This window comes from Nomia melanderi, chromosome 13 (assembly GCF_051020985.1).
Source record: "Nomia melanderi isolate GNS246 chromosome 13, iyNomMela1, whole genome shotgun sequence".
In the NCBI taxonomy this organism is placed as follows: Eukaryota; Metazoa; Arthropoda; class Insecta; order Hymenoptera; family Halictidae; genus Nomia; species Nomia melanderi.
Window position 1 is genome coordinate 2,140,630 of NC_135011.1, and position 24,609 is coordinate 2,165,238.

At 44.1% G+C, this 24,609-nt stretch overlaps 4 protein-coding genes across 4 annotated transcripts; all 4 read left to right on the plus strand.

The window, feature by feature from the left end:
- Positions 1-1,391: 1,391 nt before the first annotated feature.
- Osi17 (DUF1676 domain-containing protein Osi17) lies at positions 1,392-6,059 on the plus strand. Its single transcript, XM_031991614.2, has 4 exons — positions 1,392-2,013; positions 2,084-2,316; positions 2,863-3,614; positions 5,871-6,059. The coding sequence occupies exons 1-4, from the start codon at positions 1,392-1,394 to the stop codon at positions 6,007-6,009; spliced, it is 1,746 nt and encodes a 581-aa protein (XP_031847474.2). The 3' UTR covers positions 6,010-6,059.
- Positions 6,060-8,828: 2,769 nt separating this feature from the next.
- Positions 8,829-10,824, plus strand: Osi18 (DUF1676 domain-containing protein Osi18). Its single transcript, XM_031991608.1, has 3 exons — positions 8,829-8,932; positions 9,615-9,976; positions 10,544-10,824. The coding sequence occupies exons 1-3, from the start codon at positions 8,829-8,831 to the stop codon at positions 10,822-10,824; spliced, it is 747 nt and encodes a 248-aa protein (XP_031847468.1).
- Positions 10,825-13,911: 3,087 nt separating this feature from the next.
- On the plus strand, positions 13,912-15,252 carry Osi19 (DUF1676 domain-containing protein Osi19). Its single transcript, XM_031991549.1, has 2 exons — positions 13,912-14,112; positions 14,707-15,252. Exons 1-2 carry the CDS (start codon positions 13,912-13,914, stop codon positions 15,250-15,252), a joined length of 747 nt encoding a protein of 248 aa, XP_031847409.1.
- A 3,505-nt stretch (positions 15,253-18,757) lies between these two features.
- Osi20 (DUF1676 domain-containing protein Osi20) lies at positions 18,758-20,463 on the plus strand. Its single transcript, XM_031991609.2, has 2 exons — positions 18,758-19,310; positions 20,207-20,463. Exons 1-2 carry the CDS (start codon positions 18,758-18,760, stop codon positions 20,461-20,463), a joined length of 810 nt encoding a protein of 269 aa, XP_031847469.1.
- Positions 20,464-24,609: the final 4,146 nt, after the last annotated feature.

Below are 24,609 nucleotides of genomic sequence, written 5' to 3' on the forward strand. Positions count from 1 at the left end.
AATAAATAATCCAGCCTCTGCTTCGCAATTTACGATACTGCTTCTTTTGCAAAATATTTCAAACTCTCCCATAACTTATCGAGAACACCATATTATATATTCAATCATATTCAAGCATATAACTTACACATTTTAAGAAACCAATAGTTTTTACTACTCTCACTAGATTTATCCTCGAAATAAACTCTCACAGCGAATAATAAATTACTTCAACTCGCTAATTGTCCATAGTAAAATTAGTTACAAAACCTTAAGCCTTTGCGTATCGACAGTTTGACGAAATTTACACGTGAAATGCTAAGTTGCAGACTAACGATTTAATTACTCGAACAATGAGAAATCAATACATAAACAGAAAGAAAGGAAACTATATTGACTTCTAATTATTCGAGTAATTAAATCGTTAGTCTGCAACTTAGTATACCACGTGTACTAAGCATTCGATGCACGATTTAACTTCCCATGCTGCAAGTTTCGCGTCCTTAAACGATTCTTCTCAAAGGGTTAATCAGCAGCTCAGCCGAACAACCGAAACGATCCTCCACTCCTCGAGTATTTACCAAGCCAAACACACCTCCGATCGATCCCCATCGTGCCACGTTCCCAAACAACACGCGCCAGTCGGATTCCCTCCAAAACCTCGCGAGAACGAGAGGCACGATTCGCTTCGCGGCGAAAACCGGCTGGCACGCAGCCGCGTACGTTCCCCGTCCGCTTTCACCTGGCTCGAGTCCAACGTGGCCGCCGAAACTCGTCCCGGTGCATACAAATTCCGAAATCCCCGGTAAACATGTCCGCCCGTTGCGCCCCGCTCCGCTCGGCGTGCGCGTGCGATCGGACACGCCGCGCGGAGCCGGTTGCAGTCGGAGAGGAGACGATAATGACCTTCCACGGGCCAGCCGGGGCCGGAGTAGGAGGGCCTTTGACACACTTGACGCTCAGGTGAATTGTAGCCGGGAGACGGAGAAGCTCGTTGGTTAGTTTTGAGCGGGAGATCGAGCGGAGCGCTTCTCTCGTGAGAGGAAAAGAGTGGGAGGGCCGAGCGCAGGGAACAAGAGGAAGAAAGGATGAGGATCTGACAGGCAGCCTGGACGTGTCAACGGGATCCGCGCGGACCAGGACCGAAAACACACTAAGCGTCTGTTTCCAGTGATCGATACCCTAAAACGGAACTACCGATCCGGCGTCCTATATACCGTTCCTTCGAGGTCAGGCAGTGGAGGGGCAGACGGAAGTGTCGGTGCATCCAGCACGTGGTTCAGTGTCGATTCGCGGTGCATCCTCGTGTCCACGGTGAGATCGCGGCATCCGGAACGCGTTACGCTTTCAGGACGACGCTCTGTTTCCCCTCTGGCTCGCGTGCGCGAACGCTGATTCAGTGCGCCTCGAAGATGAATCCGAGGACCGTGATCCTGTTGGTCTGCGTTTGCGCGAGCGTCGAGTCCACGGGGTTTTTCAGCTTCAAGAAGCTAAGGTCCTACGCGAGGATCCTCCGCGTGGACGAGCTGCCGAGGAATGGGACCGGGAATGCGCTCTGGGACGGGCTGCTCAGGGACTGCGACCGCTCGGTCACGTTCTCCTGCATACAGAGGAACGCGTACTCTTACCTGGACAACGTGTTCGTGGACAGAGAGAACATCACTGTGTTCGACGGGCTGGTGCTGAAGAGGAATGACCTGGATTACGGCTCTTGCGCCAGGAGAGAGGACGCGGATCCTCTGGACGAGAATTTGGTGGAGTCCAGCGGGGCCGGCTGCGACGAAGAGGAAAGTGGCCAGGGGAGGGGGTTGGACGAGGAACAGTCACCCCTGGAGGAAGTGACGAACGCTATTGGAAAGAAGGCGGCGAAGTTCCTGGCGACCAGGGATTACGAGATTCAGCTGCCCCAGTTTTTCTTCGAGGGAGCTGCTGTCAAGATCAGCCCGAAGGAGGTGGACGAGAGCGGAGCCTTGATCAGGGTTGACTTCGGGCAGAGAGCTTTGGAGAGCCAGGGGAGGATTTTCAAGAAAATTAGTAGGTTCACGTGGGTGTGTTAGAGGTTGAAGGGGTGATTTCGGGGATTGATTCGATTGTTCTGTTTTAGAGAAGTTTATACAGAACAAGCTGCTGACCAGCTTCCTGGCGCTGCTGCTGATCATTAAGCTGATCAAGCTGAAGTTCATGTTCGTGATCCCGTTCCTGTTTGGCATCGGCACGGCGAAGAAGCTGTTTCTTAAGCTCCTGCTGTTCTTCATTCCGGCGTTCGCGCACGTGTTCAAGCTCTGCTCCAGCTACTATTCGTCGCACTCTACTAAGTACCATCATCATCATCATCAGGTAGGCTTCGTGATGAAATTGTGAAGTTTAGGAGCTTGAATTCACTGCTCGCTTCTGATAAGGTAGAATCGGGTTATTCTATATTTTACTATAGAAGCAACAACAACAATAATTCTATAGTAAAATAAAAGAAGCAACAATAATTCAACATAACTCTATAGTAAAATAATTCTATAGTAAAATGAAAGAAGCAACAATAATTGAACATCAACACAAAACGAGAAAACCGAAAGTTCTAGTGTTAATGTTCAATTATTGCTTCTATAGTAAAATATAAAATAACCCGATTCGTCTCTACCTTATCTGAAGCAAGCAGTGAACTCAAGCTTCTAAACTTCATGATTAAAAGCATTCAACATTCGAAATGACTTTAAATTAATCTGCATCACATTTGGTTGGCTAAGTATTAATAAGAAATAAGAACCATAAATCTTCCTCCCACAAAAACTAGAAACTGCGAAACAATGCAACGAATCTAGATTCTCATTTCGATCCACCCTAGTGCTACTCCCACAAGGAAACCATTACACTTCATCTCCCTTTCAGATCGCGCACCATCACCACCACGTTCCAGTGCCAGTGCCGGTGCCAGCGTACTACAGTCACCACCACCACCACGACGAGGACCTGGACACCTACGACTACGCTCACCCGCACATCCAGTACCGAAAGGACGTGGAGGAACTGAAAGAATGGGGAATAGAGCCCTACGAGGAGCCAGTGGACCCAGAGCCCATAGCCTCCGCAGTTCCGGTTCGCGCTCCAGGCGTGCTGCCTGCGCCATTCCCTGGCCAGGTGTACCCAGCAGGCTACCCCGTCCAATACGCGAACTCCGCGCCGATGACACCCGCGTTCCCCGACAAACGACCACTGTCGGCTCACAACCTGGCCTACTCGGCCTACGTCGAGAACAGTCGTCGGCAGACGGTGCAGACGCCCGGCGCAGCCGTCAATGTCAACAACAATCCCGCCGCCAACGTCGCGACGAACGTCAACGCTGCGAGCGCGGCGTCGTCGCCGGCTGTGAACGCCGTAAAAAGCTCGTACGGTGTTTTCGGGCAGAACACGCGACAGATTTCCGCGAAGACCGGCCAGGCCGAGGCGAAACCGGGCGGCGCGGCGCAGAGACAGGTCCACGGGGACGAGTTCTACGGGCCGATAGTGAACAGGCTCGAGGAGATCTTCAAGCAGCTGAGATTCTTCGAGGAAACCTGCAGGGAGAGGCTCGTCTGCAGCATGTACAAGAACCCGGCCGTCTACTCGCCGCACAGCAACCTCGTGTCCAACGAGCTATCCAGGTAAGGAACGCGCTATTTGTGGGTTAGCCGACCGCGGCTCCGATTGTGGGATCGTTTATCGCTGACGAAACTTTGTGACGTCGCTGGCCAGCGGGGGAGACTCGTTTTTGGAGGATCGGGGACGAGCCTGATTCACGCGTTTTCTGGGCTGGTTTGTGAAAGTAATTAGGGGAACGAGGATGGAGGTTGATGCTGACTTATGGGTATGGGATTTGGGTTGCTTTGGGGAGCTTGGGAGTTTTGGGAGATTTTGGATTAGTGTGGTAGATTTTAATGAGGATGGAAGGTTGATTCTGTGGGATTGGTTTTAAGAGGTTTTGTCTGAGATGTCTGAAGATATTCAAGTTTAGAGGAAACTGAATTAGTGGAGGTAATTAACCCTTTGCACTCGAAAGATTTTCACTGGAAATATTTAACATTTTTCGACGAGATACAGGCGACACTGTTTGAAACTAATTTAACGATAATTCACAGATAAATTAAGCGACAAAATAATTTTATTGAAATATTTCCTATAGCAATACGAAGTTTCATTTAAAATACTAACCCTTTGGATTTCATACAGTAAAACTATAAAATTCGATATTTAATATTACATTCCCTATAATGCATCATTTTGAGAAATATTCAAATAAAATAGCTTTGTTCCTATTTTGTTGATATTGTTAAAATATTTCTAGTAAAAAACTTCCGAGTGCAAAGGGTAAAGTTTGACTGGTTATGTATCAAGGCATAAAATTCCTAGGGTAATTCAGGAAATGATTTTCCGTTGGATGTCGTCTTGGTAAATTGACTTCGGAGAGATAGAAATCGCGGAGATGAATAATTATTACACGGAATTTCTCTTTGTGGAATTCGAGAACTGTCGATTAAATACACCTTTACTTTATTATCCACTGGACGTCTGGGCGCTTGGAAAATCCGCGAGATTCGCGGTTTGAGAAGCTTTATCCGTCGTTTCATGGATTCTATCGTTTTGCGGGTCGCAATTTAGAAAAAGAGGTAGGAAAGTAGGTGAAAAGATTCAAGTGTCTGGCACTCGATTATGAAATTGCATACGGCCGGTGGAACACGGCGTGTTGATTACTTAACGGGAAATAAATGATCGTTCAACGAGTCTGCTGCCATTCTGTTCTATAATTGCAGAACGCGTAGGATTTCTTCAATTGTTTCTTGCCTAGATTAACACCGGACTTTGTGGACTTAATTGGAGTAACAGCAGACTGCATTTTCTATCCGCGGAACGTGAGGCTTTAACGTTCCGCGATTGTTTCACACAATTTTAACACTGGAACTACCGAGCATTTGATATGCAATCTCTATAAAAATTGTAATAGATTATTTTCAGTTTCTTTGGATATCATAGTACTCAAGTGAAACTATTTCAAAAATTATTTCAAATATTCAATGCTTTTAACGTATTAATAACTGCGAAACAAACAAATCGAAAGGTAGTTCTAGTGTTAATCCTTATTTCTTACGGAACGATATTTGAAATTAAGTTGCTTAATCAACCTGCACATACATTTTCCACCAATCACACACCATTATCGTTAATAATTCAAATAATTTCAATATTCCCGAGCAATTCAGAAATCCACCAGGAGATCCACGAAACTCAATTCGAACCGTCCTTTCAAACGGAAAGGTTCGATCAACCGCTAATTGCCCAATCACCGAAAACTATTTCTCTGCCGATTAACATTCAGCCCATCGATCAGCTCGTTCGCGGACGTGCGCGAGCAACGTATTCGAATTTCGATCGCCGTGACCGTCGATTACAAAGAGAAAGGTGGCCGCCGCCCCGGATCACTCGAATCGGAACGTCGAATCGCGTTTCACGCGGTCCTGCTCCCTTTTTTCCCGGTCTTTCCGCTACCGTCCCCGTAGCCGACAATGGAGGCGATCGCGAACCAGACAATATAGTTAGTTCCGCCATGCAGCATCGCGATCTCGCGCGGGAGCCGCTCGTTACCGACGAAAAACAAACGTAGATCATCCAATTAGCGTAGCGCTAAGTGGCGAAAGTGACACGAATATGACCGTCCCGGCAAACAATGATGAATCGGGTCAAGCTTTCCTTCGACGATTACCGATCATTAACACGACCACGGAATCAGCTGATCATTGAAACCTCATACAGTCGAGATTCTCTTAACAAACATCGAGATATCAAGCTTTTCTATAGCCATTGCTTCTTAATTGTTTCTCGATGTCAAGAGGCTCATCAACAAGCTTAACATTTTCCTGTTGCAGGGACCCGCAGGAGCTCAGGAAAGCCGGGACGGAGAGCTCGTCGAGTCAGAAGTTTCACAGATACTTGAGCGCTGCGAGATTAGGTCAAGACGGCGGCGATTGCCTGAGAATGTACCCGTGTCACATAAATACCGAGTAAGCCTACCCGACCGACACAATTTTTGTGACTGGCCGCGAACGAGGGAAGAATCGCTGAAAAAGAAGAGAAACCGGGCGTCGCGCCGGCGCTATCGTCTTTGCGGGCGTTCAAGTCTCCCGCGCGCCGCGTCGGCGTAAGTGGTCCAATCCGCTAGATGTAATGGCGCCGTCCGTCCCGGCGGTCCCGCGAGTCGAAGGATTATTACTCGAACAAGACGATAAATGGAATTCCATCTGCTGATGGATCCTCGATCATCCTGCCGCCGATTTGACGGCGACAACCGTGCGAAGAACGCTTCGTTTGCGCGCTGGAAGTTTGAGATCGCTTGTCCGACTGGATGCGAACGTTAGTCTTGAAAAGCGGGTTCTTTACCGCGATTAGAGTAATTAATTGTTTGGGTTAACGGAGGATTGAAATAAGGTTGTAGATGTTTATAACAGATATGGGTTTTTAAACGAGACTTTTGTCTCATTAACTGAGTATGAGGTTTCTTCTTGTATTTTATGGCATGTAGAATTATTTATGAAGGGTTGACGGAAATTGTTAGTGTAGAATGAGTATTATGAAATGTGAATGAGTGATCTGAAACTTTCAGTGGGACTAATTGCGAACGAAGCGTTATGTTCCTTGGGATAATGTATAGAATGTTAAATCGAACGAGGATAGCATCTTTCTCTTCGATTTAAATGTTAATTCTTACGGATATAAATTATTTTATTGTATAGACGAACAATTTCTCTTTCGCGCTGGCTTGGCGCGAATTGCGAGTGCGTCGAGTCCGAGTACCGTTACTTTGAAACGTAGTTACTATTTTAGACGAAGTGATTTCAGGGATTCGACGAATTCTAGTGGTTCGTTCGATGAAGTATTTTCTTGATGAAGTGTCAATCGTTCGCCCATTGACACCTTGTCAGAAAAACCGTTGAAACGCGAGCCCAACGCTGCGCTGTCGTTGCGTTGGGCTGGTGTATGATCTTTTAGTAAGTTCTCTAAGTTATGCGGATGTGGAATGTTGGATCGCGTGGCATTCGATACTACTTGTATTTCTGTAACTGTTGACTAATTGTATAATTCATGAATGTATATTGGAGATATTGCGGATAGATCTGTTTCTTCCGACGTTAACGAAGAATTGTTGACAGTGTGCTTGTCGCAATATCTTTAAGAGGAGCTCGTAACGATAGGCGTAAGAGTTTGTCTATGTTTAACCATTATTTATTACATTCTCGGGTGCCATACCCATTTATTTGTTGCGTTCGGCAGTGTAACTTTAAGTTAAGTTTATTGTACAAAGGAACGATGCTTCGATCGGCCTACCTCGAAGTTTCATTGTATATTACTGTTTCGTGCATAATAAATGATGTAAAAAGTGAAATCCCCATGGTATTCTCGTCTCAACATAACATTACGTAACATACAAAATCACAATGAAAACTACTCAGATGAAACGGATTACCTTATTGTTACCTAAATTAATTTCCCTTCTCGTAGCAATGAATGTATCAATAAAAAATTATCAACACATCATTTCTTATCATTTTAAGAATTACTATAAATTATTCAATGTATCCGAATATTGCATGATCATTCAATACAAATTAAACGTTATGAATATTGTAGCAACAGATTATTTTCGGTTTCTTCAGACATTCATCATAGTATTCAAGTGAAACTATTTATTTTCAAAATCATTTCGAATACTCCATGCTTCGAAGATATTAATAATTGCGAAACAGACACACTGAAACCAGTCATTTTGACTGAAACGTAGTTCCAGTGTTAAGCAGTCGCGTCATTCACGTTTCTACGGTTCCATTCGTCGCTGCGTCGGAGATAAATGCCCGAGCCTGTTTTATCGACAGCAGAATAATGGTAATTCTCAGGTAAACAAGAGTCAACTCATACTCCGTCGAGGTCATACCGCAAGATTTCCACGATCACGGGATATAATCAGCGACATCTTATGCAAGCACGATCCCAATTCTGAATCACTTTCCAACGAGTTTCTAACAGTGGCCATTATTCCCCTTTCGTCGACCATTTTTACTTTCATCGATTCTCTTCTCACGATCGTCGTGAGCAGTTTCACTTCACCGTCGGTTTTTAAACATCCATTTATCGTCTCCTAGTTTCTGAACTCTGACCCATATGAGTCTCTTGTTTCCTTCCTCTGAACTTCGTTTTAACCCTTTGAACTCTTGCATTACAATGTATACTATTTTACCATCTCAATATCTGACATCAAAACTGACAGGCAACCATTCATACACCATTGCTTAATGCTTATTTTCATCAGAAGACTAATTGTAGCAATAGTTCACCTACTGATTGTTACCTGATTAACAGTATTCTAATAATTACCTACTAGTAATAGTTAAACACCTAACTAGTTACCAATTTCAAAAAATGTCACCATTGATGAATCGAACCTGAGTCCTCTGCTAGATAAAGAAGCAAAGTTTCATAGAATTAAGTTTGAAGGGTTTCGAGTAGAAAATTTCCCTTTTTCTCGAACTGGGTCGCGAACAAGCGAAACGAAGGCGAATTCTTGGTCGCGTGGCCCGTGCCTCGGAACCGGAAACGGGAGGCAGAGCGCGTGTAAGTACGTCGAAACCAAAATCGTCCCGCAGGGACGAGCCGCGATGCCGTGAAAACATCGTCACCCTAGATAATGAGGCTTTCTTCTTTCGTTTCAGCCGGCCACCACGTCCCTGATCAAAATTCATCGGCCGTGCGTGGCTTCCATCGGCTATAAAACCGGGTTGTCTCCGTTCGAGCCGGCATTCGGTGTTTAGCCTCGCAAATCGATCGGTACCGCCATGAAGTTTCTCGCTGTAGCTGCGTACGTGGCCCTTCTGGCAGCCGCCGCGGCCGCCCAGAGGACCGAGACCACGGCGGACGCCCTTCGGAGTATCTATTACAGGTGAGACTCGCGAGAAAATCGGTGTTCGTGGAATCTTTCAGTCTTCGTATAATATTTTAAACGAATTCATAGATATTATGATTTTAATATTAAATAGAGTCTTTGAACTTTCAGCTACTATTTCGAAAAAGTTCGTAGATATAATGATTCTAATATTAAATAGAATCTTTGAATTTTCAGCTACTATTTCCAAAGAGTTCGAAGATCTAATGGTTCTAATATTGAATAGAATCTTTCAGTCTTCGTCTACTATTTCAAACGAATTCATGGATCTAATTATTCTAATATTAAATAGAATCTTTGAATTTTCAGCTACTATTTCGAAAGAGTTCATAGATCTCATGATTCTAATATTAAATAGAATCTTTATTTTCGTTAACTATATAAATTTCAGAACGTTCTATTAATATTTAAAGAAATAATCATAGAATTATTCTAACAATCTCAACATGATTCTAATATTAAATGAAACCTTTATTTTTGTTAACTATATAAATTTAGGAAGCTTATATTAAATGTTTAATACTATCTTGTTTTGTCTACAAGTGTTTCAGTTATATCGTTCAGTTTAAAGTGGATGAATTATGATAATAATAATAGTAGTGTATTGGATAAGTGTCTAAGTAAATCAATCGATGGATTTAGAGTTTAACAATGTAAATTTCTCCTGAACCATTATTAGATGCGTGGACAACGATTCGATGTTGTCCTGCGTGAAACCGAAGGTCCTCGCGTACCTGAGCAACGCGGCGAAACAGGACAGGATCGCCATCACCGATGATCTGGCAGTGGTAAAGTCCCGGGACATGCCTGAAGACAACAGCGAAGAGTACTACCCCTCGCAGTACGACTCCGTTGACCCGGCCAGGAAAGAACTGCTGAGATCCATGATGCTGGAGAAGCTGGACGCTTTCTTATCCAGCCATCATCTCGAGGCTAAGCTACCGGAAGCAATTGTAGGGTCCAACATCGTGCCTAGGTCACTCGTCGACAGCATGCCGAGAAGCTTGACTATCCCTCTGAGTGACTCTTCGAATGTACAAGGTAGCAAAATGATTCTAGTGCACTCGAAGACAAAAGATACAAAGTCTATCATAATGAATTACTTAGGAAACTTAATGAATGCCTCAATTAGTTAGTACAATCATGAATGAAGATATTGCAATGATTCAGTAATGTTCTTTCGTTACACAACTTCCTACGTAATTCTCATTATAAATCAATAACCAAACAATTGAATACTTCAACTGATGAAAATTCCGAATGACAACCACATTCAGTTCAATTCGAACGATTCAATAATTCAACTGATTATCACTGGAAATTCCAATTTCACCTTTAGTTCAATTCAAACGATTCAAGAATTCAACTGACAATCACTGGAAATTCCAATTCCAATTCCACCTTTAGTTCAATTCAAACGATTCAATAACTCAACTGATCGCTAGAAATTTCGAATGTCAACGACCTTCAGTTCAATTCAAACAATTCAATAATTCAACTGATCACTATAAATTTCGAATGCCAACGACCTTCCATAATCCCCTTCAAAACGAAATTAAGCTACTCTAATACAGACTAATTCATCAGATTAACCGAAATCACTTGCAGGCCGTGGATTCGTGAAGAAGGTCATGATACCATTCCTGCTGGGTCTGAAGTTCAAGGCCACAGCACTGGTACCGCTCGCGCTCGCTCTGATCGCGCTGAAGACGTGGAAAGCCTTGACCCTTGGCCTCCTGTCGATGGTCCTCAGCGGAGCGATGATGATCTTCAAGCTGACCAAGCCGAAAGTAGCCTACGAAGTGGTGCACTACGGTCATCCACCAGTAGAGCACCCTCCCCACTGGGACACCGGGGCCCACGGACCCTACAGGGCCTACAGGAAATAGGCCGACCCACGGAACCATTCCCCATCACCTAGAACCTTCTATTTAATATTTATTCGCGCTGTCTTATTTATAATAAAACTGTCTTACACTGGTCTCATGTACAACCTGCCTTTGTTCGAAGAACAACAACGGACTTTCCCTTTTTCGTTATTTGCCTACGCGACGTGAATCGCGGGGATCGAGGGAATCGAGAAAGTCGATCGAGGGGAGCCGGCTCGATCGTCGCTCGGAATCCCGACGCGGTAAAAGCGGATTCGAATTCGAAGCCCGATTTCTTTTTCCGCGAGCCTTCTTTTCCTTTTTTCCTTTGTCGGCCGATCGAGCCTATTCGACTCTCGTGCGAGTAATGGCGGAGCTCGCGTGTCGCGCCGATCGTGGGAGGAGAAATAGGGAAAACGACGAGCGGATAGCGAACGCCGGTGATCTCGGAAGCGTGTTCGGAAGACGAGGCGAGCCACGGCCTGAATGTTTATGCAAACTCGACCCAAAATTCCAATTACCGTTCTGCTTCATTGTTACGGGCGGCAGGAAGTCGGGCAGAGCGGGCAGAAGTGTCTCCGCGCAACCCCACGCGCGCATTCTCGCACGAGAAACTCGCACGCAACGAGCATTCGTGATACGGCCCGTGGAAAACGCCGTTGACACGAGCCTGCGGCAATTAGGGTCAGCGGAGGGTGAAATTGTTCCTTTCAGCGGCGCGGAGGTTGCTGGAGCGTTGGTTGGATGGTTCCAGTGGAATTCGAGCGGTTCAGTTCGTATTTGTCAGACGGATTTCTGGATTGGATTGATTGTGTAGTAAATTATTGTGAATATTGTAGTTTGTTGTAAATAAGAGGCAGTTGTTGTATGTTAAGATGACTGAATAAATTGTTAACCCCACTCAAGTTTGCATTGCTACGTGATATGTTTAAATAAAACACCTCTATTGCTTAATTTATCTATGAATTATCGTTAAATTAGTTTCGACCGATATGACCTATATCTCGTTAGAAGGTTTTGAATATTTCTATTGAGAAACTTTCGAGTGCAAAGGGTTAATAAGGAAATAGAAATGAGATTTTTGTGTTGAAACAGAATGTCTTGCTATATACATACCTATTCTTCTTTACTTCTGAATGAAAGGAATCTCCATACACTAATATAAAGTTCCATAAAATAGCAAATTGTATAGCAATATTTCTAATTGGTTTAAAACTGAAAAATATTATTAAATCTTTTACTATTCAATATTTCACTATTAATATTATTAATAGTATAATATAATAGTTACTACAAAGTACTCAAAATAATTTTACCATTTTACTATTAACCCTTAGCACTCCAGGTTGTTTTTGTCTATCAGCAACTGCAACTAATTTTTACAGTATTCCTCCGAAAATTAATATACAACATTTCTTCGATCTTTTATTTTCCTTAGTACAAAATTTAGATGTGCAGAAAATCGAATAACTTTAGGGTAGTTTCAATATTCATCAAAATATATAACATTATAACTACAGAGTTCAAAGGGTTAAAACTCCTTACACAGTAATTAGCACTAATCATTCTCCATGGTGAATAATATCTACATAATCTGCAAGTGTCCATGAAGTTCCTTCGAAACGATCCAGTGGGCGCACCCATTGAAGGGTGGCTCGCGCCATTTCTCCGAGGGTGGGGAGAGAGTGCAAGCGTTAACGGAGCAGACGTGTGGAAAGTGTCGTGTTCGTGGCGCGAATGAACGATAGATTCCAATGCCAATGTTACGGTGCCATTGGTGCCAAGGATGAAGGGACCTCTTCTCTACTCGCGCGCGCGCGCAGCGACTTCCGCTCGGCTATCTCCGATGCTGTAAGACAGTCGACCGAATATTTGAAAGTTTCGGGCCAAGCTTATTGCGTGATGTGATTGTTTTATTGGAGGCCGTGATCGGGGTCAATGGAGTAATGGACATTTTAATATGTCGGCCTAGGCATATTCCACTTCAACCCCTTTTCCCGATTCGGAGCTACACGAATTCCTGAGCGAGTTGTAGAATCTGGACGACGAATCATTTAAATGGAATTCAAATGATTTTAACGGGGAATATTTTAGTTTCTTAATGTATTTACCTTCAACCCCTATTCGAAGCTTGGTATAATATAAATTTAAAGAATTGATTGGGAGAGAAAATAGTATAGATAGATTCTAGGGTTTCCATTGTTCAATTACTTATATTACTGTAATTATTACTGACCTTACGAATATTAACCCTTTGCGGACGAAGATTGTTTGAAATGTACAAAGCCTTCAACACACGAAGTTAAATTATATATCAATTACTTAAATGATAGGAAAAACAGAAACTAAGTGCTGATCTCTTGGTGTTCGAGCAGTTAAATTATTTGTTTGTGACTTAGTCTTCGAAATATGAAAATTTCATCTCGGAATATCGTCCGCAAAGGGTTGAAGAATTTTATATACTACAATTATCTATTCTAATCATAGGAACCCCTCTACAAATACTCATTAAACAGCAAATCTCCAATCACATTATAAAAAGGTGAAGACCCAAAGAAATGTCCTGTTCAAACAACTTTCACCCTTGACACAGCTCTAACGCCGACATTCCCATCAACCGAGTTCCAAGCAGTTATTTCAAAGTTCCGGCGAATAGCCCACAAGACCCATTAAATTCCTCGAGTGAACCACACACGGAAGTGTGCCCTATGCCGATAGAAAGCAAACAGTCGCTCATTAATATCGAAAGATGATCGCGTTCGGTAAGCGGCGCGGGGAGAGCTCGAGCGGCCGACATCGTCGATCGCAGAAAAGCTACGGCTCCGCTGATACCAGCGGCCGTTTGCCGACGCAGGTCACGATCGTGTCGAGGCCTCGATAATCGAACACCATACTGAACGAAAAGAAAATTCGTGGCCGGCCGGTGGGTGGGGGCGGCTCTGTTCGGGTGCTCCGCAAACGCGGCTCGCCGATCCGCCGATGGGGGCCCCGTATAAATAGCCTGATGCCCAACCCATTGGCATCAGTCGTTTCCAGGCAATCGTCCTCGAGCCGGAGCAACCTTCCTCAGGGGTCACACGAGTCAACGTAGACAACGCAACGAGAACCATGAAGCTGTTCATCCTCTGCGCCGCGCTTGCCCTGGCAGCCGCCCAGCCAGCGAAGAACGATCTCTGGAAGGGCAGCAGCATGGACCAGATGGTAGACCAGACGAAAATCGAGTGCTCCCAGAAGAACGACGAGGTCTCCTGCATGAAGTTCAAGGTGCTGAACCTTCTCGACCAGATCTTCCGCAAGGACAGCTTCAAGGTAGGCAGCAAACTCGATCCTCATTCTTGGACACTTTTACTTTTGACTTCGGAATCCTTTGAATCCTCTTGAATCCTTTCATTAACTAAATGAAACTTTAGATGTAGCTAGAGTTCCTAGAGTCTCCTTCGGAGCTACTCATTGACTAAATGAAACTTTAGATGTAGCTAGAGTTCCTAGAGTTTCCTCCGGAGCTACTCATTAACTAAATGAAACTTTAAATGTAGCTAGAGTTCCTAGTTTCCTTCGGAGCTACTCATTAACTAAATGAAACTTTAGATGTAGCTAGAGTTATTAGAATTTCCTTCAGAGCTACTCATTGACTAAATGAAACTTTAGATGTAGCTAGAGTTCCTAGAGTCTCCTTCGGAGCTACTCATTAACTAGATGAAACTGTAGATGTAACTAGTGTCCTGATTGCTTAATTCAGATGAAGCTTTGTAGACAAGTTTTATTATACCTGAATCCAGAAGCTAGTCGAATCTAGACTTCAGGCTTCACCATCTAGACCTAAGCTAACTCAATCTCTTGAAATCCATAGAGAACGGAACGTTAGACCTGTTCACCAAGTTGATAGCACGACCATTTTCCCAGGTTTCCGAGACGGTGGAAGTGACTCGTAACTCGTACCCAGTCGAGGAAGTGTCCGGACGCAGCGAGGCGTCGTTCATAGACAACGTCCAGAGCTACTTGTCCTCTCACGACGTGACCTTCAAGCTGCCGATGGACTCCTCGGTCAAGGTCAGCGCCAGGAACATCGACGATGATCACCTGAGCTTCGACGTCAAGTTCGGCCAAGGTCGCGCCGTCGAGGAGGCCCGCAAGTCCAAGCTGAAGAAGGTCGTGATCCCGATCCTGGTGTTCGTGCTCCTGAAGGCCATGACCCTGATCCCTCTCGCCATCGGTGTTCTCGGTCTGAAGGCCTGGAACGCGCTCCAGCTCTCGTTCTTCAGCTTCATCGTGTCCGTCGGCATGGCGATCTTCCAGCTGTGCAAGAAAATCGCCGCCGACGGCCATGGCGCTGCGCTCTCCGCTCACGGACCGTGGGAGTACCAGGCTCAGTACAGGTCCTTCCAGGACGAGCAGCCGGCGTCGCAGTACGCTCAGGATCTCGCGTATGCCGCTCACGCGCAGTCGTAAAACGTCGCGCGGCGGACACGCTAGACGCACTTTTGTAAAATACCTGTCTTCCTCCTCTACTCTGTACGCTTTATTTAATAAATTATTCTTTGCAATGTGAACGGTCGCTGGTTTGCTTCCTTGTCGCGTTCCTTGTTGGATGGAGTACTGTTGGGTGTTGTTTGGTGGAGATGGGGGAAGGAAGTAGGGCAGTGGTTTGGTAAGTTCGTGGGAGGTTTTCGTTAGAAAGTAGATGGCGAAAAGGTTTTCGTTAGAAATTAGATGGTGGAAAGGTTTTCGTTAAAAATTGGATGGCGAAAAAGTTTTGGTTAGAAATTAAATGGCGAAAAGTTTTTTCTTGTTCTAATGAAAGTTTATTTGATTAATAGATTAGTGATAGAAACAAAGAAAAAGATTAACAGATAAAAACAAAGAAAAAGATTAACAGATAAAAACAGAGAAAAAAGATTAACAGATAAAAAGATTAGTGATAGAAACAGAGAAACTAGAGCAGTGGTTTGATAGGTTCATGGAAGGTTTTGGTTAGAAATTAGATGGTGAGGAGAGTTTTGTTGCTCTAATGATGATATGGGTTGTAGATATTTAGAAATATTCATAGTTTCGCGAAGGAAAGTTTATTTGATTAATAGATTAATGATTCTTTGATTGGAAATTTCAATTAATATCTTAGATTATCGCTGTTGATTCGTTCCCTCTTTTGGGTGGATATTGTTGTGTGTTGCTTGACGATGATGGGTGAAAGAAAAACTAGAGCAGTGGTTTGATAGGTTCATGGAAGGTTTTGGTTAAAAATTAGATGGCGGGAAGGTTTTTGTTGCTGTAATGAGGATACAGGTTGTAGACATTTACAAAGATTCATTCGCGAAAAGAAACTTTATGTCGTTAACAGATTAATGATCATTTGATTGGAAATTTCAATTAATATCCCAGATTCTCCCTGTTGACTCGTTTTTCACGATGCAATCTACGAAATAGTTCCAGCTTGTAGTAATTAGAATATAAGCTATTTTTTCAGGTGAGTTCTTAACTTATTATAATTACAAGAGGCCCTGTCACATAATTTCGCAATTAATAGATACCGGATATTTCAGTGGTTCCGTGAAAGAAATTTCTTTCGCGAGAGTTCATAAATTCGTATATTAAACTGCCGGATTATTTTCCATAATCTGGTTTGCAGAACAGTGCGGGTAAGGCCGCCTTATCGGCGGACACGCGCTTTATAATGTTAACTATCCCATTAAGTTTACGAGTTATTCGATCAATTACGCGGCTAACGATAATGCCGCGCGTCACGAATCCTCTTCCGTAACTGACACAATCTCCGTTGATCAGTTGCAAATAATCCAACACGTGAAATTCTTCACGACTCTAGCTCTAGATCCAACGGGGTCCGGTTCTGCAAGGAGATTATGCCCGATAATGATCAGACGCGACTGCCTCGCGCTACCGGAAGCGCCGCTTTGTCTCGCGCTGCCTCTTGCAAAATGGAAATCCAGTTTCGTCTTCGTTGTCCAACGGCGGTTTACGCTTCCTTCGAATACACTCTCCATTTTTTTCCCTCGTGCTCTTTATGGATCGTAGTCATCGCGTTTTTTTATGGCTGGAGAACGAGTATGACCGGAATGATTGAATTTCGAAGGGCTTCTTCATTCGAGTGTTTCCTGCTGTATTTGATAAATATTTAATACGTTATGATTCATTTTTAATTAATATCAATTATCAATTGTCTACGATATTGTTTGGATTATTGTTCGTTTACTGTGCGATTACAAATGTTTCATTGAGAAATTCAAGAATTTTATTGAAATTAGTGTCAGTACGTTGTTTTATGGATGATTGTATTTCTTTTGTATGTTTTTGTTATTGTGTTTCGTTGTAAAACAGTTTCTTTAATAAAGATATGTTCCTAGATTTATTTTTTGATTTCCCTGCCGAAATGATATGAATAAAATACTCTTCGTACTCGCTTATGCTGTTCCATTCGTACTTCCTGCGACCTAATATTAAAATATCTCGTACCGTTTGAAGTTTCTGGCTTCCAATGACACTTCGAGCACTAACGGGAAGCTAAACTACAGTATTCCATTGTGAACCAATCAGTATTACGTGCTTTGTGCTTCTGTCAAACGAATGATGCTATCTAATCATAGTTGCTTTCTATCGGTAAACGATTAAACAAAACATTCTTGTATCGATTGGATAAGCCTAGTGCATGACGATAAATCTGTATCTATATAAGATTTTTGTAAAAGTATTCGGTACAAAGAAAGCCATACAATTTTAATATTTCTTAATTAACAAGTAAATAAATAGGACTAGTGTTAAACTTAAAATCCCTGTCAAAACATATTCAAAACTATACAGTACTACACATAAAATTTAAATACCATTCACTATTCCCATAATACAATTATCAATAAACTACAAGTTTCCAACGAACACGCAAAATACAAAAAACACAAGCAGCAACGCGTCTAAAATTCAAATAACACAACAAACCTTCCCAACATCACTCGACAAACTCAATCAATCCATTCATCAAACTCTGCAATAAAAAAAATCTGCATACAATAAAGAGTACATAAACTACACAACCCAAACTTTCCATACGCCTATGAAAAAGAGCCATTCCCCATAAAAATTCCATTTCTCTAAACAAGTCTAAAATTCAAATAACACAAACCTTCCCATCACTCGACAAACTCAATCAATCCATTCATCAAAATCTGCAATCAAAAAAATCTGCATACAATAAAAAGTATATAAACTACACAACCCAAACTTTCCATGACGCATATGAAGAAGAGCCATTCCCCATAAAAATTCGATTTCTCTAACATTCGTAAATCCTCCAAATCCCACGAAGATCCCAAACCCTTGCATAAATCGCCCTCGAACCGCGCGTTCCCGTTGCCCTGTGCCCTCGGCGCGTACAACGAGAACGGTTACGCGTTCTCCAAAGGTGGCCGCCGCTAGAGCGTCGTCGTTAGAACGGACGCCAAGTAAGAGCGGCCGTAAAAAGCGGAGAGAAGGTGGAGGAACGCGGGGCGAGAGAGTTCCGTTTCCCGTGTCGCGTCGGTGTATGCCTCCGCATGCCATCGTGTACTGAACGGTGTACGCGCCTCGGTCGGTCCCCGCGTACGTAGACCGCCGCGACACGGTGTCGGGTGCGCGTGCACGCACGTACGGAGAGGAACGCGGAGGGTAGGAGCGAGAGGGAAGGTGGAGAGGACGCGCGCCGTCTATGTGCCAGTGAAATTTGAATAATTTTCCTTCGATCGTCGATTCCCGGCATGCGCGACCGAATAACATAGATTCGCGGGGGGCAAATTAAATAAAAGGGGCGGGCCACTCCTCCGTCAGTCGCAGTTCGATCGCCGATCGCTCGCTCGCACACGCACGGGTGGACGATCGATCAGGTTTTAGTTTCGTTTCGGACATCTTCTCTTCGTCCGCAGCCACGAGGTCGCTTCGTTCACGAGTTTCCCGAGCAGCAACGGAAAAAATGAGGATATTCGTACCCGTGGTGGTGATCCTGATTGCCGGGAGCTCGCTGGCCAGCCAGGACTTCCTCTCCAAGTCCTTGAACGAGTGCATCGCCGCGGATTCCTGGGCCAGCTGCTTGAAGCACGAAGTACTCGGATACCTGGACGAGAAGCTCGGCACCAGCACCGAGGCCAGGTCTATGGACACCGTGGACGAGGCCATTGTCGCGAGGACCTTCAAGTATCTCAAGAGTTTCGATTACGGAGTCGACTTGCCGTTCGTCGATGCTAGCCTCAAGTACAGGCCCAGCAGGAGCTTGGCCGATTTGGACGTCGAGTTCAAGGGGAACGAGGTCGCCACTAGTCAAGCCAGAGGGATTCTCAAGAAGAAGCTGCTGCTGCCCATTCTGCTGCTACTCAAGCTGAAGATGAAGGCTCTCATGCCGATTCTGGTTGCTATTGTTGGCCTGAAGGCGATGAAGGCTTTGGTATTGTCGAAACTCGCTATTCTCCTCGTCGTCGGGTTCATCGCTGTGCAGTTCTTCAAGAAAGGGGGAATGATGATGCCGATGGGTACGTATTGTTGGTTTCTTTGTTGATTGGACTTGGGTGTTTGGAACTTGAATATGGATATTCGATTATTGATACTTAATGTAGCAATAGAGTTCAAGTTAATATTCTGAGACGTGGAATCTAGTCTGCCACGTGCACGATTGACCTCATTAACCTAAACAAATTATCAAACTTGACGTTTATGCATTTAGTTTAATATTTTTACACTGCTGAATCATTTATAAGATCTCTATCTCCACAATCTTCCGTTGCATTCCAAGATCAGAAATGGTACTTTCAATGAACATTAGATTAACCCTTTGCACTAGAATTTCGCTGGAAATACTTAACATTTCCCAAATATAAAAGTGAATATTTCTTTAACTCAAAGAAAAATCACAAAATTGAGAAACGCTTTTTTATCCGAATATTTCATACACCGATATAAACAGTTAAATATTAACCCCTTGCGGTACTATTTAATTTCGTTACTAAGGTAACATTTTACTATCGACAATTTGGAAGAAATGCAGCAAAATTTTCCATTCTACTTCAACTAGAAACCTCAATCGGAGATGATACACTAATAATAGCAAAATTTTGAAGAAATGCAACAAAATTTTCCATTCTACTTCAAGTAAAAACCTCATTCTTAAATGATACATTAATAACAGCAAAATAGTTTGCTTCGATCCGTGTGAACAGCATTGTTTGTAAAATTGGTCTAGAAATCTCCATTCGAGTCTTCCTCGTCATTGTACTGCAAGGGGTTAAAAATTCTATAGTTCTACTGCACCGAATAAAGCAGTGACTCTCAGTCTCTCGAGTGCAAAGGGTGAAGGGTTGAAACCGTCGAAGTCTCTCAAAGGAACGAGACACTTCCCTTCCAGAAAAAGTGAAAACAGTGAAACTTGCAGGAATGTCAATGGAACCGGCTTCATCGACATACGGAGCTCCACCTCTGCCCTCGACCACGTCGAGCAGCGACCCGGCGAACACGTGGGACGGATACGGGCCGTACTCCCGCGTCTGGACGCCGACGAACGGTGTGGAGGCCCAGAACCTCGCGTACTCGTACTACTCGCCGAACAGCAACTCGGGCTCGTACAGCCCGTCCTCGTCTTCGTCGTCTTCCTCGTCGTCAGGCAACTCGGCCAGCCCCTCGAACTATTAAACGACTCGCTCACGGAAATCGCCGGCGATCGTTCGCCGACGCGTCATCCCCCGGTTAACTCGTGCTCCATCGAGTCACCGTCGAAAAATCTTCTCCCGCGTACGTTGAAATCCTTTTCGATCGGTTCCATCTGATCGAACGGAACGCCAGACTATGTGTTCGTTAATTAGACAACCTTTGTGCCATTCTCGAGTCGCCGATACATCGCTCGAGCTCCCGCTTCCCTCCCGGGGAAGCGGGATCGAGGAGGACGAAGATTTTTCAGGTGATTCCGTGGGACGGTCCATCGATCGTTCGATCCGGACGACGAGAACCCTGCATGGACACGACCAAAGAAACGCACGCCAAATAACGCACCGATCCTTTATGATCGTCGATCATCGATCAGGCCCCTGCGCGGTGATCGATCGAACGAAGACTGCGGGAACGCTCCTCCGCTTGCTCCGCGGAGGCAGGTTTCATCCCCCCTTCGAGACGTCGAGTCGGAGAGCGCTTCGGTTCGGCGTTGATTGTATTTAGCAGAGGCTTCGAGGTGCTCTCTGATCGGCGTCTCGATTGGAGGGTGAGATTTCGATGTTCTGCGACACGTGTACGCGTCGATGGGTACAGTCATTACGGTAGCCAATTGCTGATGATCGAGGAGGACACCTGGCTCGATTGACGACGAGTCGAAGAGCTGATTCGAAGAGTGTGTTGTTGTTTGTCGCCTCCTCGGCGATTCTCGGCTTATTTATTCGCTCGCGTGACACGATTATTTATTGTCTCCCTCGCATTTGTTAATAAAAGCATTTGTGTAACTAACGCTGTTGTCTGCTCCTTTGCCACCTGAAGACTTAATTGGTTCTCTGCGGAAATTGTAGGAAGCAGGGAAAAGTGGATTAATTGAGTTGGACGTGAAGTGTTTGTTAATAGTAATTGAATGGAAATGATGATAATGTGGGATAAATTTGATAGTGATAGTATACATTTGATTTTCGATTGAAATGCAACTGAAATCATTAGGTTTTAATTGAATATTTTGGATATCGTTATCCTTTGTTAAATGTGTATTTAAGAAATTGTTAATTTAATCTTCCCAGGATCAGGTATATTAATTAAGCGTCTACACAAGAGTTCATTCCAGTCGAACAGAAAATACGAGCGCCAGACAGTATGCCACACGTTCTACTATGCTGTACATCCTGACATTTGAACTCGAGCAATTTTTCACCAGTGATTGTGAGATAAATCAAACGGATCTTTAATTTAATGTACAAACAACGTTGCATTGTGATGTGAATTAATTTACGCCTTCGGAAACCTGAGGGTAGGATAAATTGTAATGTTACGTGGAATATCTAATTTTTATTGTAACATTGAGGATAAATGCATTATATCGGCTGTCGTTAACGTATGACAAAAAATCATTGGAGCGAACGAAACGGAACATGGTTCTCCGATAAAAATTGGTAACACCGACGGCGCTGGGAATTCAAAATGGTGCAGGTCTCTTCAGTACCAAACCTGCTGCGTGGCTGGTAACTCACCTGAGACCTCGAAATAACCTTCACCAGCTTCGGGACACCTGCCGAAGATGGCGCCAGCTTCGGGGTCTGAGAAATTCAAAGCCTCATAGACCATTACCTAATCGAAAACGCTAAGAATTTTAAATAAAACACTCCGTACAATCCACTACCTAATCTCAAACCGAAACTAATCAATCATACTCATAATCAAACGTGCATACTTTAATTCTATCCCAAAATCAGATTCATTAAACTTCAACAATTACATCTACGTAGAATTTCCACGTATTAAACACTTCTATAGATACCTAATCACTAAAGTGTCATAGTTTCTCTTCCAGAATCACTATCAAAAATACATCAAAAGTGATAAATCATAAAGTTCATTAACACAATTAGTTAAATAACTAGCTAGGAAATAAACGATAATAAATTCTTAGAGGAACGAAAGGAACAAGAAACTTTGCAAAACTTTCAATTAATCGAGCAACATAAGAATCGATGTAAAGTTGAATCAAAGAATTAAAAATTCCAAGTTTCCCGTGCGTGTTAACAATAAAGCCGCAAACAAACAGGACAAGACAATATTTCACGAACAAAGCGACAACTGAGCGAATTAAAATTTTCCTAAGGGTCGACGGCTCCCGTTCGAAGGGCCAATAAAACCTCCGAGGAGCCTGTTGGCGATAGAGACGTCGTGGAGTGAAATGGCTCTTTGGGTCTCCATTATAACAAAGGGACGACGGTAATCTACAATTTACCGGCTGTACGTGCCCTTTCACCGGGACAACCCTTTCGTCGTGTGTCTTTAACGATGCGCGGCACGGACCCACCCTCCCGGCCGTGGGGTAACAACAACCCTTTCACCTTTCCTTTCCGGCAAACAGACCGAAAAAACCGCACTGACCAGAAAACGCAGTAAAACTTTACGGCCCCCGTTGGAACCGCTCAGGTAATACTCTCTTTCGAAGGAGAAAGAGAGAGAGGAAAAGAGGGAGGGAGAGAGAGTGTGTCGAAACGAGCCGAAAGGGCTCAGACGCGCGAGCAGCGTAATCCTGGCACGTTATACAAGAAAATCGACATAATCCGCTTCAGGCCCTAGCCCTTTTGACCACTTGACCGCAGGATTTCCCTTCCTACTGGAATAAAGTTGCCCGTGAACGGGACTGAACCCGAAGGGATTGTACTGACCGCTTGTTCCCACCGTTGCGTGGCCGATTAACCCTGTAGCTCAGAATTTCTCCCGTGATTCCGTCAGGGCTCCTTTGTCGCCGACATTCCGCCGGAGAAAAGAGAATTTCTGTTTACTTAGGAGGGTGAGTGTTAATATTCAAGTAATGGAAGTTTATTCTAACCTATCGTAAACGGATAATATTAGCGTCCATTGAATTCGAACGAGAAACTTTGCTGCGAACTCGGAGACGTCGTATAATGAAGAGTTAAATATTCTGGAACAAGGGTTCGGGAATTCTCATTGATACCTCGGGGAGTTTATAAAGTAACGTGTGTGTTTTAGAGAATTACGGACACATTGGGAACTCGTTTCGAAGCGACGAGGCGATTCAACGAGGAGAACGAGTAGTTTGTACGTGCTCTCAAATGGATTAAAAATAATTGAACGAGACGCTTTTGGAGTAGCGACGGTTTGAATGTATTAAAATTGGATAGCTGGATATGGAGAATATGGAAGATACGGGGATTAATAAGTGGCGCGTCATTAGTACGCGAAAAAGGGCTCGGATAGTCGAACGGGGCGCCGCCGGGGCTCGCGTATTAAAAATAATTAAACACGGACGTGCGTGCGCTTCCTTTCGGGATTCTCAACCCGCTGGCAGCTCCATTAGATGTATTAAAATAGTTTTTCAACGCGTGGATGCCGGTCTCGCGAAAGAAACCGCGCGTTAATAAGTGGTACGTCATTAGTACGCGAAAACGGGCTCGGAGACTTCGACGAGTGGATAAGCGCGATCGTCGCGCGGAATTTCAATGATCCCGACGAATCTTTCTCTCCGCGGCTCGGACTCGCGTTTGTTATTAAATACCGTGTATTCTACAAGCTACTGAAGCAACCTACACACACACACACACACACACACACACACACACACACACACACACACACACACACACACACATACACCCACACACAGAGAGGATTCGACAGATTGACATTCGATTCATGCAAATTTCGAGTCTCGAACTTAAAAACTAAGATCATTTGAAAGCTTCCAGAAGTTTTATTATATGTACTTCAAAATCCACATAACTTTATTTCCTTCCGCTTTATAAGTTAAGAGACGCTATAAACCCATAAACTTCCGCGGTGTATTATTAGCGAAGATAGCCGAGACCCATAAAATACCTTTGTGTCCACGCTTGAAGCTACCTCCGCAGAAGATTCTTTTGAGCGATACCCCACGATCGTCGGGCGAAACGGCAAAAATGTTGCGAAAGAAAATGAAAATTCACGGGAGCCGCGGTTTCTTTCTGCGCGGAGCGTCCACGGTAAACGTGTCCGTCGCGTGAATTTATCGGTCCCCGATCCGACGCGTTTCATATTACGAGATTTACGATTGGAAACGATCGGCCGGCTTTCTGGCCGTGTTTTAACGAATTCCGACGAGGAAGACCGGTTCCACCC

Bases quoted from the DNA above. Each gene is read 5' to 3' on its own strand.
- Osi19 (XM_031991549.1), top strand. From the start codon at position 13,912: ATGAAGCTGTTCATCCTCTGCGCCGCGCTTGCCCTGGCAGCCGCCCAG. The intron at 14,113-14,706 runs GTAGGCAGCAAA...CCATTTTCCCAG, and splicing joins TCCGCAAGGACAGCTTCAAG to GTTTCCGAGACGGTGGAAGT.
- Osi17 (XM_031991614.2), top strand. From the start codon at position 1,392: ATGAATCCGAGGACCGTGATCCTGTTGGTCTGCGTTTGCGCGAGCGTC. The intron at 2,014-2,083 runs GTAGGTTCACGT...GTTCTGTTTTAG, and splicing joins GAGGATTTTCAAGAAAATTA to AGAAGTTTATACAGAACAAG. The intron at 3,615-5,870 runs GTAAGGAACGCG...TTCCTGTTGCAG, and splicing joins GTGTCCAACGAGCTATCCAG to GGACCCGCAGGAGCTCAGGA.
- Osi18 (XM_031991608.1), top strand. From the start codon at position 8,829: ATGAAGTTTCTCGCTGTAGCTGCGTACGTGGCCCTTCTGGCAGCCGCC. The intron at 8,933-9,614 runs GTGAGACTCGCG...AACCATTATTAG, and splicing joins CTTCGGAGTATCTATTACAG to ATGCGTGGACAACGATTCGA. The intron at 9,977-10,543 runs GTAGCAAAATGA...AATCACTTGCAG, and splicing joins TGACTCTTCGAATGTACAAG to GCCGTGGATTCGTGAAGAAG.
- Osi20 (XM_031991609.2), top strand. From the start codon at position 18,758: ATGAGGATATTCGTACCCGTGGTGGTGATCCTGATTGCCGGGAGCTCG. The intron at 19,311-20,206 runs GTACGTATTGTT...TGAAACTTGCAG, and splicing joins GGGAATGATGATGCCGATGG to GAATGTCAATGGAACCGGCT.